The following is a 16,859-nucleotide window of genomic DNA, read 5'->3' as shown; positions in this document are numbered from 1 at the left end:
AAGTGGAGTCAGGTGCTCACTGGAGTTTGAGCCCAGGCCTGACCCAGTGGGCCGCATGGGGGCAGAGCTTCCTGGGTTCTCATTCAGCTTGGTGTTGGGGAGGAGATGGGGTGGGGGTGTGGGGAGCACTTGAGAGGACCGGGTGTGGCCCAGGCAGCCAGTCCGCTTCCTGCCCCTGGCAGAGGGCAGGGGTGGCGAGGGGACAGGCCAGCCTCAGGGTGATGGGGCAGGCAGGTAGGGGCCAGCCACATTGGCCTCGATGCCTGCTGGGCCCACACACTCACACTGGTGTTGTGGTGGGTGGTGCTTTTTCCTGGCTGGGACCTGGGTTCTAGGGGTGGGCCATGACTGAGACCTCACGCTGGGTGAGCCAGCTTCATGTCTTGTGCCAAGAGGTTTCCTGGACTTACAGGCACCAAAGAAGCCCAGGCCTCACCGTAGTCGCCTTCTGGCTTGCTGCAGGCTGAGCTGCCTGGGCTCCTCTGGGCATTTTTCGGTTGGGTGGACAGTGGGGGCAGCTCAGCTGGTCTCAGACTGACCATTCTCCGGAGCTCACAGGCAGCCTAGCTTGGACTGAAAGGAGTCTCAGTGCCCTGAGCCACCCATTTTCATGGCTGGGGCCCTAGGGTGACAAGGCCCGTGTCACAGTGAGACTCCAGCCTAAGCCTCAGCATGCAGAGTCACTGGGTGCACCTCATACTGCCAGGGAGGTGTGGCATAGGTATGGCCACTGTGTGTGCCTGTGCCTTCCGGCTGCAGCTGTGGTGGGAACACACAGTTGCAAGTGCAGCCCCTAAGTTGGGGCCAGTGGCCCTAGCTGCAAGGTGCCACCACCTGCTTCTCCCTGGTGGACACAGGAGCATCCCTGCAGACCCAGAGATTAGTGGTCAGCTTGCCTAGCTGGGCCTTGTTAACTCTGCTTCCCTGGAGCTCCTGAGGGGCTGGGCCAGAGTCCAGGCCCCCTCCTGGGTCCTGGAAAATCTCTGCAGAGCTGGGCCTGGGCCTGCCTGCCTGCCTTGGGGGCTGTTGCAGGGCTTGGGGATTACAGCCTGTTTTCAGCATCCCTATTTAAAGCCCAGCTTCTCAGTGTTCCCAAGGGACCATCTCCTGAGGCCAGCAGCAGCCATGCTGCAAGGAAGCCGGGCCATTGCATCAGTTATTGTTGCCGAAATGCTGGCCCCAGAGGCCAGGCCTGTTTTTCTGCTGGGCTCTGGTTATTTTTATACACTCCCTGGGCCCCCAGTGCAGAGCCTGCAGCCCCAGAACCCCACTCTTTCCTGCCTCTGGAGCCTTTTCAGCTGCTGGCCAGATGGGGCTCCTTTGGTCTCTGGAATGGTGGGGGTCCTAGAACATGGGGCAGGGCATTCAGGGGCCAGAGGTAATAGAGCTTGTCTGGATCACAGTATGCAGTCACTGTCCCAGCCAGCGGTTCTTGGTTTGCCAGTGCATAAAATGGGCACATTGGTGCTTGGCTGGGAGCACCACAGGCCCAGTGCACATCTGGAGTGCCGTGAGGTGCACCTTGCTCACTGGTCTCCACCCCCGGGCTCAGCCAAACTCTCCTTATCCCTAGGACTGCCCACAGATCCTGCCCTCCACCCAGATCTATGTGCCAGTAGGAGTGGTAAAGCCCATCACCCTGGCTGCACGGAACCTGCCGCAGCCACAGTCAGGCCAGCGTGGATATGAGTGCCTCTTCCACATCCCAGGCAGCCCGGCCCGTGTCACCGCCCTGCGCTTCAACAGCTCCAGCCTGCAGTGCCAGAATTCCTCGGTGAGGTGGCCACGGCAGGGGCTGGGGGCCATGAGCAGGAATGGGCCGGTTATTCTCATGGCCCTGGGTCCTGGCATGTGCTTATTCACAAAGGGCAGTGCACGTGCTCACATGTATCTCTGATGAGTCAGAAGCCACTCCTGGCTTCCCCAGGCCATTGCCAGGCCCTTTAGATGTGCCTGGGTCATGTGGGCAAGTGGGCTGCAAGGGGCCCATGCTGTCCTGGTAGCTGCTGAGAACACCCAGATGTGTGGTAGGAGCAGCCTGAGTGTGGGAGTGGACAGCAGCCAGACTCATGGGACTCGCACACTGCAGTCTCCGTGGGTCCTAGGCATGGGCTGATCGTCAGGTCTGAGTGTGTGCAGGAATAGCCAGGTGGCAGCCAGCCTTCATCACTGTGGCTCCCGGAGGGCAGAGGTCAGGGTGCCAGAGCGCATGGTTCCGTCCATCCCTGGCCAAATGCAGAAAACACTCCCATTGGCCCGCACTTGCACACTAGCAGACGGGTGTTGCCTGTGGCCCTAGAAGGGTATGTGTGGACCTTCAGATTTGACACAATAGTGTTTGAAAAGCTCTACTGTCAGGTGCAGTACATTCAGTGACAGGGGATCTCTATAGAGCCAGCTGTTCCCTGAGTGGTGGGGAAGTGGGGCCCAGTTGCCCAGCAGTTGGAGGCCTGGGCTGAAGTCCTGCACTCCCTGCAGGCCTCTGTCTCACCTTCTGCTCAGGACGGGTGTGATCCAGGGAGCTGTGGGCTTCCAGGAACTCACTGCAGGGGCAGGTGGCTGGGCTGTTGTGTGGGGCACTGGTCTGTCGACAAGGTCTTGGCTGGACCCCATCCCCTGGAAGCCCTGGGGAGGGCCTTGATGGGGTCAGAGGTCTGGAGCCCTTTGGCTGACTCCTGGTCTGTCCCAGCAGCGTGGGGTAGGCTCTGGAGGGTCACAACAGGCTTCCTGGGGCAGGGTGGGTTGCAGGTCTGCCATGAGGATCACTCCTGGCCACCACAGCTATCTGGAGTTCCCTCTGCCATCCAGCCTTTCCAGACATTTCTGCTGTATCACCAAGTCTTCGCCCGCCCTGCACCTTCCACCTGCGTCTCCCTCCCCACCCTCCCTTCTCACCAGGCCCACATTAATCTTCCCTTCAGCTGTGTTTAAAGGGAAGAGGGAGTATCGGGGAATTTGATAGGATCCAATTAAATTCCTGCAGATAAAATAATGATGAATTGCCGGGCCGCCCCTTGGAGACACTGGGCTCCCTGCACCGCCCCAGCACGGGAACAGAGTTGAGGTCATCCGCGGCAGAAAGTCGGGCACAGCTGGAGCCCTAGCCAGGCTCCCTGGGAGGGGCAGTTCCCCTGGGCCCAGCCCAGCCTTGCTGGGGAGGGGACGGGGAGCAGGGCTGCACCTGACAGTGATTCTGCCTGTCTATGCCCCAGTCCAGGGACACAGATCTCCCACCTCAAGGCAGGGCATTCCTGGCCCATTCAGCAAAGATATTGAGGTTCACAGAGCATGCTGCTGCGTATTCTAGGGCCAGCTGGGAGTCCTGATTTCCCAGCCTGGCTGACTGCAGGGAGTGGTCAGAGGCTGCCTGTGGTTGGAGGTGGTCTCCAAGGGGGTGCCACAGAGGTGACTGTGGGAAGCACAGAGGTTCCCCTGGAAGGGCACCTCATGGTTGCTAGGCTGGAGAGAGGGACCTCTAGAGCCAGGAAGGAAGCCCTGTGTGAGGGTGGAGAGGGAGCGGTTGTGGCTGCAGAAACTTCTCCCGGAGCTAGCGCCCTGGCGGCTTTGTGGACCTGAGGCTCCGGCCTGGAGGCCGCTTAGCTGGGAAGCCTGACCTCACCATCACCCAACAGTACTCCTACGAGGGGAACGATGTCAGCGACCTGCCAGTGAACCTGTCGGTCGTGTGGAACGGCAACTTCGTCATTGACAACCCACAGAACATCCAGGGTGAGTGGGCGCCCGGGCGGGGTGGGCAGTGGGCAGGCCCGAGCTGACCGCACCCCTCCCCGCAGCACACCTCTACAAGTGCCCGGCCCTGCGCGAGAGCTGCGGCCTCTGCCTCAAGGCCGACCCACGCTTCGAATGCGGATGGTGCGTGGCTGAGCGCCGCTGCTCCCTGCGACACCACTGCGCAGCCGACACACCTGCATCCTGGATGCACGCGCGTCACGGCAGCAGTCGCTGCGCCGACCCCAAGATCCTTAAGGTAGGGCCCCCAGCCCTGCCCCACACCCCATGCCCCGCTCCACACGACCCCAAACCCTACGCCCGGCGGGACGCCTGTACCCCAGCCTCTGCCTCCCGCAGCTGTCCCCTGAGACGGGCCCAAGGCAGGGTGGCACGCGGCTCACCATCACAGGTGAGAACCTGGGCCTGCGGTTTGAGGATGTGCGTCTGGGTGTGCGCGTGGGCAAGGTGCTGTGCAGCCCCGTGGAGAGCGAGTACATCAGTGCGGAGCAGTGAGTACAGCCCTGGGTGTGCGCGGGGCGGGACGGGGCGGGGCAGCTGCAACCCCTGAGGCCCGCCTGCCCACAGGATCGTCTGTGAGATCGGGGACGCCAGCTCCGTGCGGGCCCACGATGCCCTGGTGGAGGTGTGCGTGCGAGACTGCTCACCACACTACCGCGCCCTGTCACCCAAGCGCTTCACCTTTGTGGTGAGTCTGCCACCCTCCCTCTCTCCCTATTCCCTGCTGCTCTGAGAGGGTGCCACTGAGGGCTCCTGTGCCTCTTCAGGGCCCCTTGTCTGGCCACGCTCTGCCACTGCTCTTCCATGGCCTGGGTGCCGCCCCTCCCCTCCTGTGCCTAGGCCAGCTCCAGGGCTCCCTGGCTTACCTTGGGCTGTGCCTGAGAAACCTGGGAGTACTGCCTCTGAAGTGCAGCTCCCGGGCATGCGGGCTCCTAGTCTGGGGAACTGGAGGGGTAAGCAGGCCAAGTGGGGCCTGTCCCCATGTGGCCCCCGGGGGACTTTCCTGAGAGCTTCAGCAAGTTCCCTCTTCCTGCAGACACCAACCTTCTACCGTGTGAGCCCCTCCCGCGGGCCTCTGTCAGGGGGCACCTGGATTGGCATCGAGGGAAGTCATCTGAATGCAGGCAGTGATGTGGCTGTATCGGTCGGTGGCCGGCCCTGCTCCTTCTCCTGGTACGGGGTGCAGGTGGGGGTGGGGGCCTGGCTGCCCCTCCTCCTGGTTCAGATGGTTGCGTGCCCCTTCTTGTTGCCTGGGCAACGAGGCTATGGAGAGCCTGGCTGGGGTGATCACTGTGAAACCCAGAGGCGGAAGTTACCATGGAAACAGGCTACCTCCAGAGTGGGAGGACTGGGCGGTGACGGGGGTGGGGCCTGCCTTTGGGGGCGGGGCAACCTGGCTGCCTCTGCCTTGGTTCTTCCCTGTGGGTATGGGGAATCCCTTGGGTACAAAATAAGAAGTATTTTTAAAAATTTTTAAGAGAGAAAACAGAAATCTTAACAAAAGCCCTGAGGCTTGAAGTGGATAATTTTAGATTAGGGATGATAATGGAACATCCCTTTAAATATTTTCCTGTGGTAATTACCCGTTATCAGACTAATCATTGGTGTCTGCAGCTGAGGGGGTCTGGCGGCTGTGGGGCTCCTGGCAGTGGTGGAAGAGCTGAAGGTCCGGACCCAGGTGCGGGCCATGCCCGGCTGCCTGCCCAGTGGGGTGTCCCCATGACACCTGGGCCAGCTCATCTAGTCTCCTCACAGCCCCTTGGGATGCAGGGATAGGGCGAGGTTTTCCCACTGGGACAGGTGCCAAGAGGGAAGGTGTCTGCCTGGCCCAGGGTAGTAGGAATGGGCACTCGGCTCCCAGCACTTGGAGCACAGGCTGAGTGAGGGTGGCCCTGGGACAGACAGGGAAGGTCAGGCCAGGGCTTAGTCTCTTCGGCCCTCCCCAGGGAGAGAGGGAGGGCAGCGTGAGCCTACCTCCCAGCCTGGCATGTGTGGGGTGGGCCTGCTGCTCACTGCCTCTGGGGAGGCAGAGGCCTGGTGCGTGTGGAGCCCTGGCCAGGGTCATCTGGAGTGGGTGTGGGCGACAGGGAGGCTGTGATGAAAGCAGACCTGGAGAGGCAGCAGACCAGGTCCCAAATGCCAGGCTGGGCAACAGTGGGGGCCTGAAGGGGCTGGGAGCCAGGGCGAGGGTAGGACAGACATACACAGTCCCGGGAGGGAAAGTAGCAGTGATAGTATGCAGCCACCCAAGGCAGTCCCTGTGACAGATGGCACCCTGCCCACTGTTCCTCAATGCATCTACATTCCACCTGCCTGAGTTCCGCCTGTGTGCTCCTCACTGTCCCACTCGGGCACCTCCAGGAGGAACTCCCGTGAGATCCGGTGCCTGACACCCCCCGGGCAGAGCCCTGGCAGCGCTCCCATCATTATCAACATCAACCGCGCCCAGCTCACCAACCCCGAGGTGAAGTACAACTACACCGAGGACCCCACCATCCTGAGGATCGACCCGGAGTGGAGCATCAACAGGTGGGGCCCAGCAACACCCATTCCCTGTCCCCAGCTGTTGAGAGCAGCGCCGAGCCAGGAGCTCTTCCACCAGGCACTTGGTGGTGGCCCTCCTGCATGCTGGGTACTGTCCTGCTGGGAAGCACCCCTTGCCAAGAGCTTTTACCTGTTTCCTGTCTTTGGGGAAGGCAGGCTTTGCCTGGCTGAGCTGTGGCCTGTGTTTCCAGCTCACTGGGCCCCAGCATCATCTGGTGACCCCCCGACCCCTGTTCTTTTCCAGTGGTGGGACCCTCCTAACGGTCACGGGCACCAACCTGGCCACTGTCCGTGAGCCCCGAATCCGGGCCAAGTACGGAGGCATTGAGAGGGAGAACGTGAGTCCCTGCCCTCAGCTGCCCACCTCGGTCCAGGCCTTCACCTGGGATGGGGCTCCTGCTATAAATGCTCAAGCCCCTGCCCCTACCCCTGCCCCTTCCCAGCTTATGCCAACCTTGGCTGTGCCTGGAGACCCCTGGGGAGGCGCCTGTCCTGCTTGGCGGGTGGAAGGTCTGGCTCTGGGCTGCTGGCTGTGCACACCTCTCCTTCAGGCCATATGTCCCTGGTCCATGTGGGGTGGGTGGCCCAGGACCTGCCCTGCTGGTGCCTGGCATCATCTATGCAGGGAGCAGGCAGCCCCCAGGCCAGGGGCTCTGTCACTGGGAGTTGCCAGGCCACTCAGGGAGGTCCCGCCCAGCATCCCTACCCTGTGTCTCCAGGGCTGCCTGGTGTACAATGACACCACCATGGTATGCCGCGCCCCGTCTGTGGCCAACCCTGTGCGCAGCCCACCGGAGCTGGGGGAGCGACCGGATGAGCTGGGCTTCGTCATGGACAACGTGCGCTCCCTGCTTGTGCTCAACTCCACCTCCTTCCTCTACTACCCTGATCCCGTACTGGAGCCACTCAGTCCCACTGGCTTGCTGGAGCTGAAGCCCAGCTCCCCACTCATCCTCAAGGTGGGTCACCGTTGCCCATAGGCTGGGCCGTGCCAGGGAGGAGGCCCCTCGTCCTGGGCTCTGGCTCACCCCCACCTCCTACAGGGCCGGAACCTCTTGCCACCTGCGCCCGGCAACTCCCGACTCAACTACACAGTGCTCATTGGCTCCACACCTTGCACCCTTACTGTGTCGGAGACGCAGCTGCTGTGCGAGGCGCCCAACCTCACAGGGCAGCACAAGGTCACGGTGCGTCTGTCCACCGGGGGTGCGGAGCTGGGAGAGCCATGCCCCACCTGTGGACCCTGACCCACTAGCACAGCCCCAGCTCTGACCTTGCCCCAGATTCACCCCTAGCTCAGAGGGTGCTCAGCTCCAGTGCAGGCCCTGCCTTAGCCCTCAGCCTGCTACCTCCTTGAGCCCCCCAGACTGCCTACCCACCCTGAGCCCTTGCCATGCCAGTGCTGCCCTGACTGAACAGGCGCCTGCCCTGGGTCCCAGTGTCACCCTGCTGACCACTCTGTGCCCCTGTCGGTGGGACCTTGCCCACAGGCAGGTGTGTGTGAGGGTCTTGCCCATCGGGAGGGGCTCCCAAGCTTAGTGGAAAGCATGGGTGGCTCCTGAGTGGCCTCCACCCACCGGCAGGTGCGGGCTGGCGGCTTCGAGTTCTCGCCAGGGACACTGCAGGTGTACTCGGACAGCCTGCTGACGCTGCCTGCGATCGTGGGCATCGGCGGGGGTGGGGGTCTACTACTGCTGGTCATCGTGGCCGTGCTCATCGCCTACAAGCGCAAGTCACGAGATGCTGACCGCACACTAAAGCGGCTGCAGCTCCAGATGGACAACCTGGAGTCCCGCGTGGCCCTTGAATGCAAGGAAGGTCTGTTGGGGCTGGGGCTCACTGGGGCAGCTGCCACCTCCAAACCAGGCCCTGGCCCATCCCCACACCTACCTCCCACCACCCCCACCCTGCTTCGGCTCAGTTTACAATGTTCCTAATAGCCTTGCTGTGCCAGGCCTGGTCCCAGGGCAGTGGGCGGATGCCTGACCAGGGCCTGGCCCTGCAGCAGGTACCACATCCTCAGGGTGCTGCTTGTGACACAGAACTCAGAGCTAGACTGTTTGCGTTTGTATCCCAGCTGGGCTATAAGGCTGGGGGTGGCTATTTACCTTTCTGTGCCTCAGTCTTGTCATCTGTAGAGTGAGCACAGTGACAGTGCCTACTTCCCCAGGCACTGGGAGTGGTGGTGGGTTGGCTGGTGCCAGTGGAGCAGCAGAGAGGGGTGCTTCTGCCATGCAGCAATGGGGAGCCCTTGTGCTTTGGCAGTCCCTGGGCACATAGAGATCTTGGCCTGAGCTGACCTTTGTCCTTGATATGTCTATAGGGGGAGTCAGGCCACACCATCCTCCTGATCCATGGCAGGTGTGAGTGGCAGAAATCTGTTCCATGTTGGGCGAGACTTTGAGCATTTGCAGATAGTAACTCACACATGTTCAAGGCTCTAGGGGTCAGATACTAGGAGTGCTGCTGCTGCAGTGGAGGACCTTAGCCATGTGGTCCAGCATGGGGTTGTCATGAACTCCACTGGGACTCTATTGGGATGCGGTGTTTTGTTTGCACAGGACTCAGCCAGTCTTAAAATGCAAAGTTCTGCATCCTGGGAGCCCTCTCAGTCCCAGACAAACCTACATGGCCCTGTGGTGGGCTGAGGGTGGCCCTACCTCTTGGGCAGCCCTGGTGGGACCAGAGGCAGGTGTGTGTCAGGGCCAGGTGGGAGGCAGGTGGCCTGGGCCTCCCTTGTGCTCCCACCTGCTGAGGCTGGCTGTCTGGTGAGGCTGGCATGTGTGGATGCGGTGGCTGGCGGCTGCTCCAGGCCAGCCAGGTGCAGATAACTAGATGCCTGGCAGCAGTGCCCAGGAGACGAAGGCTCCAGCTCTTAATTAAACCTGTCAGATGTCCCCCAGAGCCTGTCTGGCACTCCTCTGGCTTCTGATCAGATAGCGTGATCCTCGGGCTGCTGCAGGGCTGATACCTCACAGCTCTGGAATGTTCTGTCAAGGGCTTCACTGCCCTGCCTGCCCTTGTTCCTGACAGAGGCAAAGCTGGCCCTGAGCAGAGTGAGCCACATTGAGGGCGCACCAGGCCCGAGATGTGCATGCAGTGGTGTGGGGGCTTGGGGACAGCCTGCAGCCCTGGGACCTCACCCCTGGCCGCATCCCAGCACCTCCCAGCAGTTGGAAGGAGCCCGAACTCCAAAGCTGCTCTACGCTTAACTGCCAGTGTCTGAGATGCAGGAGGCCCCGCCCAGCCTGCCCCTGGTGCCGATGCTTTCTCTGCTCTTGTCTTGCTTGATCCTGTGGGAAGCTCACAGAGGAGAGTTACTATGCCTGTGCTAGGGCTGTAGTAGCTGGGGGACGGAGAGTCACAGTAGTTTCCTTAAGATCATGAAACCAGTAAGTGTCACAGCCAGAATTTGATGTAGGCCCCAAGAGTGGGAGGGTTGGGGCATGGAGCAGGACCACCAGGGCATGCTGCCCCTGATGCCACATCTGGCCACAGCCTTTGCAGAGCTGCAAACAGACATCCATGAGCTGACCAACGACCTGGACGGTGCCGGCATCCCCTTCCTTGACTATCGGACATACGCCATGCGGGTGCTCTTTCCTGGGATCGAGGACCACCCTGTGCTCAAGGAGATGGAGGTAGGACCACTGGCTCTGGGGTCACAGGAACTCAGAGGCAGCTGCTGTCTTCTGCCTTTGGGGCTCCTTAGGTGCTGATGGATGGTATGGGGCAGCCTGTGCAGCCTGGGGGAGGGTCCAGGCCTGCAGGGCTCTGGGCTCAGCCGAGTGGGGAGCAGGTGCTAGGAGGCAGAACCAAGACCAGGCCAGCACAGTGGGGCCCTCAGCCCTGGGGCCGGGGCAGGGGAATGGCCAGTGTGGCTCTGCTCCATGAAGTACCTCCAGAGGGCAGGAGGAGGCTCTGGCCCCACGGCCTGCATGGGATGCCAGGCCTCATCTCAGCAAACCACTTGTCAGCCTGGGCTTCTGGCACCTCTCCGGTGGCTGCCCCTTGGGCCCTGCCTCTGCGGGGGTTCCCGCCTGCGGCTCCGCTGGCCTGGTCTGCTGGGTGGTTCTGGATGCGAAGCCTCGCTGGGCAGGGGCCGTGTGCTGGGAGGTGTGGGTGGCTGATGAAGTCAGCTATGGCAGTTTGGGATGGGAGCGTGTGGCTGGCATAGCACCAGGGCCTCAGAGAGTAGGGCTTTGCCCCGTGGACCTTGGCAGCGGCCTGGCGAGGGAAAAGAGGGCTGGCTCCCACATCCCCAAAGGGCCCCCAGCGGCAGGCAGGCTAGGAGCCAGTCCTCGGCGAGCCACAGCCAGGGACTCAGCAGGTCAGCTTGGTCACACTCTCCAGCTGAGGGCACCCCCCCACCATGTACCTTGGATGTTGGGGAGCCCATGTCCCCTGTGGTGGCTCTGTTGGTGGGTAGTCCCTTTTGAGCTGATACTGAGCAGGCTTTCCCACCTTGGGCCCTGGGGCTGCATGTGGCTGAGTGCTGCCATCCTGTTCCTGGGCTTGCTGCCACGCGGGGCTCCACAGCTTCCCCAGGTTGTATCTCTCTCTCAGTGCCTCCATTTGCTGTGTCTGTCAGACTGTCTCTTTGAGCCGTGACTGTGTGTGTTCTACCTGGGCCATTACCTGTCTGCCTGATACCTATTGGCCTTGGCTGGGAGCCTGGTATCACTGGTGGCTCTGGGCTTTGCCTAATAGGGAACATCTTGCCCTGATAAACCTTAGTATGAACGAGAGAAAGAGAGTAGGGGCCCTGGAACCAGCTGTGCCTCTACTCCACTCCTTTTTCCTACCTGCAGTGTGGCCCTAATCAAACCTCTTCCTGTCTCCAACCTTGTGTCCTCATCCATGATATGCAGAGGCTGATTGTGCATTGGTTATCATTGTCAAGGCGGAGGGAGATGGTAGACTTGCACTCCTGGTTCCCAGTGTATGGGGGCATTGAGTTGGACTCCCTTTGAGCTGTTGCAGGCCAGCTGCGGGGGTTGCTGTTCAAAGGGCCCAGCCATGGAGTGGGTGGTGTGAGGAGCCCCTCTCATTCTCCACCCAGCCACACTGCTAACACCTTTGTCATGTTGGCTTGTGGTGGGCTTCTCAGGCTGCCGCAGGGACTCTGTGGCCAGGGCTGCCCTGATGGCAACAGACAGTGGTGGCAGCACCCAGGTCATGTCCATTTTGCTAAGGACAGGTGAAGCTTGGGAATGACCCGCTGAGCTGAGGAGTCAGGGCAACTTGTCACTTGCCTTCCAGGCCTGTCCTCTGATGGGGCCCTGCCATACCAGCCAGGCCTGGACAGCCCCTCACCGGTCAGCTTGGGGGCTGGGACTGGGGCTGGGTGCTCCTCTGTGGTCTGAGCTCCGTGTGCTCCCTCAGGTGCAGGCCAATGTGGAGAAGTCGCTGACACTGTTCGGGCAGCTCCTGACCAAGAAGCACTTCCTGCTGACCTTCATCCGCACACTGGAGGCGCAGCGCAGCTTCTCCATGCGCGACCGCGGGAACGTGGCCTCGCTCATCATGACGGCCTTGCAGGGCGAGATGGAATATGCCACGGGTGTGCTCAAGCAGCTGCTTTCCGACCTCATTGAGAAGAACCTGGAGAGCAAGAACCACCCCAAGCTGCTACTGCGCCGGTGAGCCTGGGGGCACTGGGATTGGGGGAGGCAGGCCCATGCCTCCAGCTTTGGACAGGCTGGCCTAGCAGGCCCAGAGACACTGCTGTGGCGGTTCCCACTGGGCAGGGGTGGGGGGACTCACCTGGCCTCTGAGGCTCAGCTGCCACCTCCCTAGGTACTGATAGTGAGGACCCAGGCTTGAGTCTTCATACTTACAGGCCGGGGCTCTGGGTGAAGGGCTGGGGTCTCCATGGCAGCCCCGGAAGTCCCTGCTGCCCACTCATGTGGGTGCCTTTCGAGACCTGACCTTCGGTGCTGCAGGAAGTGGGGCAGGGTGGGGTGGGATCAGTGGGTGAGGGCTGCAGGGGCCCTGTGCCTGCTGGACAGCTGGAATGACACCACTCTGCCCATATTCTGTGCCCCCCAGGACTGAGTCGGTGGCAGAGAAGATGCTAACCAACTGGTTCACCTTCCTCTTGTATAAGTTCCTCAAGGTAAGCAGAGGCGGAAGGAAGCAGGTGTCAGAGGCAATTGAACAGTGGGAGGGGAAAATGGAGAGAGGTGGGGATCAGTGGGAGGTGCTGGAGAATGACAGCAGGTGGGGTCTTGGTCGAGTTCTGGCTCAGGCCTAGGCCCCTGGACATGCAGCTGCTCCCGGCTTCTGGCTCCCGGCTCCCTCCTCCCTCCTTCTGAGGCTGTCAGGCCCTTGCACAGCCCACCAAGGTAGGTGTGGGAGTTCAGATACAGGCTTTCAGTGCCCACAGCTGGCCTGGGCTCAGGAGGGTGGGGGCACCCTGGGCAGGGGCCTCTGAGAGTCCAGCACCTGGCGTGGGGCCAGCCTGGGGGTGCCTGAAGGCTCTAGTCCACCACCTATCATGGGGACAGGTGGCTGCCCTGGGCTTCCCCTGTGCTGTCCATTCAAGCCCCTCCAACCCCCCAGCAGAGGGACGCTGCCATTTTCAGAACAGGAATAGGGTGTAGGCCAGAGACTGCAGGCCAGGGCCCAGGCTGGATGGGGATCTGGGTGGGCTTTAACTGGGCTGTAAGCAGTTGAATTGCTGTCTGCACTTCCAGTGTTGGAACTTATACAGACTCGAGTATATGGCTTCTCTTGGAAAGTCTAAAGGCCTGGTTAGCCCACTCCTGAGAGGTGGGAGGAGCCCAGTGTATGCATGGTGAAGTGCATGCTCCTCGCCTGGCTTCAGTGGTCCCTGTCGCTGCTCTGTGGGTGAGGGTGACTGACAGTGTAGCCCAGTGATTGAGGGTGGGAGCTGGCGCTGACTGCCTGGGTTCGATTCTCCTGGTTTCCTTATGGAATCCAGGGATGGCATATCTGTCTCCACTGGCCCGTGGGGCTTTCAGGCCTCCTGCAGCCAGATACTGCTGAACTCAGGTGTTCAGCGCACAGATCCCTGCACAGAGCGGAGTCCTGGCTGGGCATCCTCACTGTGGAGAGAAACACTGGACAGGAAATACAGCAGACAGGCCATGGGGCAGAGCCGAGCAGGGAGGGTGGGATTCGAGCAGAGGTCTGAAGACCAGGCCGGGAGAGGGAAAAGTCCCAGGCAGAAGAGGCTACTGAGGAGAAGGCGCCAGGTGGGATAGGCAGGGGCAGGGCTTGTCTGTCCTAGGTCATCTCTGGAGGTGGGACATTTACATGTATATAGCAGTCCCTGGCACATAGCAAGTGCCCAGTAGATTATAACATCCTTAGGCAGAACTGGAAGCAGGTAACACAAAGTCGTGCATGTCCTGTAGAAAGTACAGTTCTATGAAGACTGCATAGATGTGTGCATGCTGGGTGAGCTGGGCTCTGTGAGCCTAAAGCAGCAGGCGCCCTGGTGAGGTGAAGAGGGCCCCGCTCACCTGGGTCCCCATCTGATCCCAATTCTCCACACCCACAGAGACAGGGCTCAGGGCAGCAAATGCCTGTAAGCACTGACGTTGGGTGTGGATTATCTTTCATGCCAGGATACAGGGGGCAGCCTCAGCCAGTGCAGAGTGTGTCCCCACAGGGTGGTGCTATAAGCAGAGAGGGTGGCAGTGGGGCGCCGTGGAGGCGTTATCCTCAGGCCAGATCGGGAGTTCCATGGAGAGCTGGGGACATTTGGGACAGGCGCTGAGAGATGTGTGGGCAGTGGAGGGAGGGAGAGGGAGGCCAGTCTTGGCCAAGGGAGCCATAGGAAGGGGACACAGGGAGGAGGGAGGCAGGGGTGACCATTTAGGTGGGAGTTGTGCAGGTACAGGGGGTGCGGGCTGTGTGTTGGGGGTTTCACAGCCCATGCCCATGACCCCAACCCACCTCGTTATTAGTGGGGTCCCAGTGCAGGGGGCAGGCAGGGGCCAGGAGCTGTTAGATCTCCTTAGGTCATCACTGCCCTCCTCCAGTTCTAGGAGGACCCCTATATATGCAAGGGAGGGCATGTACTGGGTGCAAGGACATGGCCCGAGGCTGAGAGGTGCAGACAGCCGTGCTGGAGCTTGGCACCCCCTGGATGGGACTGAGATGGGCCCAGGGCTGTTTCCGTCCACATAGCCAGCCAGTGACTTTTTTTTTTTTGCCACCATATCTGGGTTTTTTTTTTGTTTTTGTCTTTTTTAAGATAGATGTTATTGTTTAGAGCAGTTTCAGATTCACAGTAAAATTGAGCAGAAGATACAGAGGTTTCCCATGCACCTGCTGCTCCCACATATGCACAGTCTCCCCACTGTCAGCATCCTTAGGAGAGGGGTGCATTTGGTCCAGTCAATGAACCTGCCAGGACACATCTTCACCACCCAGTGCCCCTCATTTCCACGCGGGCTCACTCGTGGTGCTCTGCATTCTGTGAGTTTGGATGAATGTACGATGCCATGTATCCACCGTTAGAGCATCACACAGAATAGTGTCGCTGCCCTAAAAATCCCCCAAGCTCACCTGTCATCTCTCCCTCCCCCTGAGCCCCTGGCACCCATTGATTTCATTGTCTCCATAAGTTGTGCCTTTTCTAGATGTCACATAGTGGAATCGTGCACTATTACTGTAGCCTTTTCCAACTGGCTCCCCTCACTTTGTAATCTACTTTGAAGGTTCCTTTATTTATTTTCATAGCTTGATAGCTTATTTCTTTTTAGTGTGCCACAAACTTAAAATAATTTGTTATGGCGAAATACACATGACATAAAATTTACCATCTTAACCATTTTTAAGTGCACAGTTGAGTGGTATTGGATGCATTTACAGCAGTGTTGGCCATGGCCACCTGCTCCATGAGTCTTCATCTTGTAAAACTGAAACTCTGTCCCCATTGAACACCCACTCCTTGTTCCTTCCTCCCCAGCCCCTGGAACCATTCTACTCTCTGTCTCTGTGAATCTGACAGCTCTAGGGACCTCATATGAGTGGAATCATGCATTGTTTGTCCTTTCGTGGCTGGCTTAATTTCATCAGCTTAATGGGGAAGCAATCCAGGTGTCCATCGACAGATGAATGAATAAGCAAAATGTGGTCTGTGCATACAATGAGATAGTAGTCTGCCTTAAAAAGGAAGGGAATTCTGACATGCCGCAACATGGATGAACTTTGAGAACACAAACTCTTTTTAAACAACCCAAATACTTTTCATTCCTTGCTGTCTTTAGAAACAAAAACTTTAACTACAAAAGTAACCCATGACATTTTAGCACATGTAAACAACCTGGAAGGGAGGATGGAGGGGTGAGCTCCCCTCCCCTCTGCAGTTCTGGTGCCTGTCCTCCCAGGCTGGGGTCTGAGCTGAAGCAAATATGAATAGACTATGCTTTTTAATATTAAGATGAAGGTTAGTATCAGACCTTTTTTCTCATTAGAGAGTTTTAAATTTTTTCAGTACCACAATTTTCACTGTGCCTCGCTCCCCCTCTGTCCTCACCTTGGCCATAGTGTTAGGCCCACCTTTGCGGGTGAGCACACAAATGCTTTCCTTGTGTTTTTATCAACTGCATAATGTTCCATGGTGTGGCCATTTCATCATTTGTTTAACTGTGGCACCGCTGATGGCCAGGGCTGCACAGCTTGGATTTGGATGCAGTTGTCTCTGCTTGCCTGGTCCTGTTTAAGTGCCTTTCCAGAAGAGTGAGTGCAGGTGATCAGGCACACTCATTTTTCATTGTAATATATGCTGCTGCATTATCCTACCAAAAAACGTTGCAAATGTACCAGTTCATCATCTGAGAATCTTACCCAGGCCTGGTATAGCACTTGTCTTATTGATCTTTTTCACCTCTGCCCATTTGAAAAGTACACACTGGTAGGTTGTTGCCTTAGTTGGCATTTCTTTAACAAACCTTGGACATCTTTTTACATATTTGATTGCTGCTTTTATTTTTTCTTTGAAGCCAAGTTTGTAAATGTCCATTTTTACCCTTTGCTTGTTTTACTAGGGTCATTTCTTTTAGATTATAGGAATTTTTATTTTTTGTTTTTGAGACAGAGTTTCACTCTTGTTGCCCAGGCTGAGTACAATGGCGCAATCTTGGCTCACTGCAACCTCCACCTCTCCGGTTCAAGTGATTCTCCTGCCTCAGCCTCCCGAGTAGCTGGGATTACAGGCATGTGCCACCATGCCAGGTTAATTTTGTATTTGTAGTAGAGACCGGGGTTCTCCATGTTGGTCAGGCTAGTCTCAAACTCCTGACCTCAGGTGATCCACCCACTTCAGCCTCCCAAAGTGCTGGGATTACAGGTGTGAGCCACCGCACCCAGGAACTTTTTAACATACACACTTCCCATCTTTTCAAGCTCATGTGTTCCACTGAGAAATGATTTTTATTTATGTGGTGTGGGGTAGGGATCTGGTTTGATCCTCCCACCTCCCCATGCCCACCGTGGAGAAGTGCTTGTGGTAATGTCATTTCTGGAACTGCCTGTATTATCCTTCTATTAGAAAAGTGGCACTTTTTGTTGGGCAGTTTTTGCACATT

The 16,859-nt window shown here is 58.7% G+C and overlaps 1 protein-coding gene across 1 annotated transcript in view; it reads left to right on the top strand.

Moving 5' to 3' along the window:
* Nucleotides 1-16,859, top strand: part of PLXNA1 (plexin A1) — a 55,226-nt gene that overhangs the window by 27,042 nt on the left and 11,325 nt on the right. Inside the window, exons 10-23 of the mRNA XM_045385579.2 lie at nt 1,574-1,774; nt 3,633-3,729; nt 3,795-3,988; nt 4,090-4,241; nt 4,318-4,438; nt 4,787-4,923; nt 6,112-6,279; nt 6,539-6,632; nt 7,014-7,253; nt 7,338-7,481; nt 7,878-8,112; nt 9,793-9,935; nt 11,680-11,936; nt 12,346-12,412. Of these exons, the coding sequence (XP_045241514.1) occupies nt 1,574-1,774; nt 3,633-3,729; nt 3,795-3,988; nt 4,090-4,241; nt 4,318-4,438; nt 4,787-4,923; nt 6,112-6,279; nt 6,539-6,632; nt 7,014-7,253; nt 7,338-7,481; nt 7,878-8,112; nt 9,793-9,935; nt 11,680-11,936; nt 12,346-12,412 (2,250 nt within the window). The remainder of the gene's footprint in view (nt 1-1,573; nt 1,775-3,632; nt 3,730-3,794; nt 3,989-4,089; nt 4,242-4,317; nt 4,439-4,786; nt 4,924-6,111; nt 6,280-6,538; nt 6,633-7,013; nt 7,254-7,337; nt 7,482-7,877; nt 8,113-9,792; nt 9,936-11,679; nt 11,937-12,345; nt 12,413-16,859) is intronic.

This window comes from Macaca fascicularis, chromosome 2 (assembly GCF_037993035.2).
Source record: "Macaca fascicularis isolate 582-1 chromosome 2, T2T-MFA8v1.1".
NCBI classification, from domain to species: Eukaryota; Metazoa; Chordata; class Mammalia; order Primates; family Cercopithecidae; genus Macaca; species Macaca fascicularis.
This window is presented reverse-complemented; position numbering and strand designations above follow the sequence as displayed.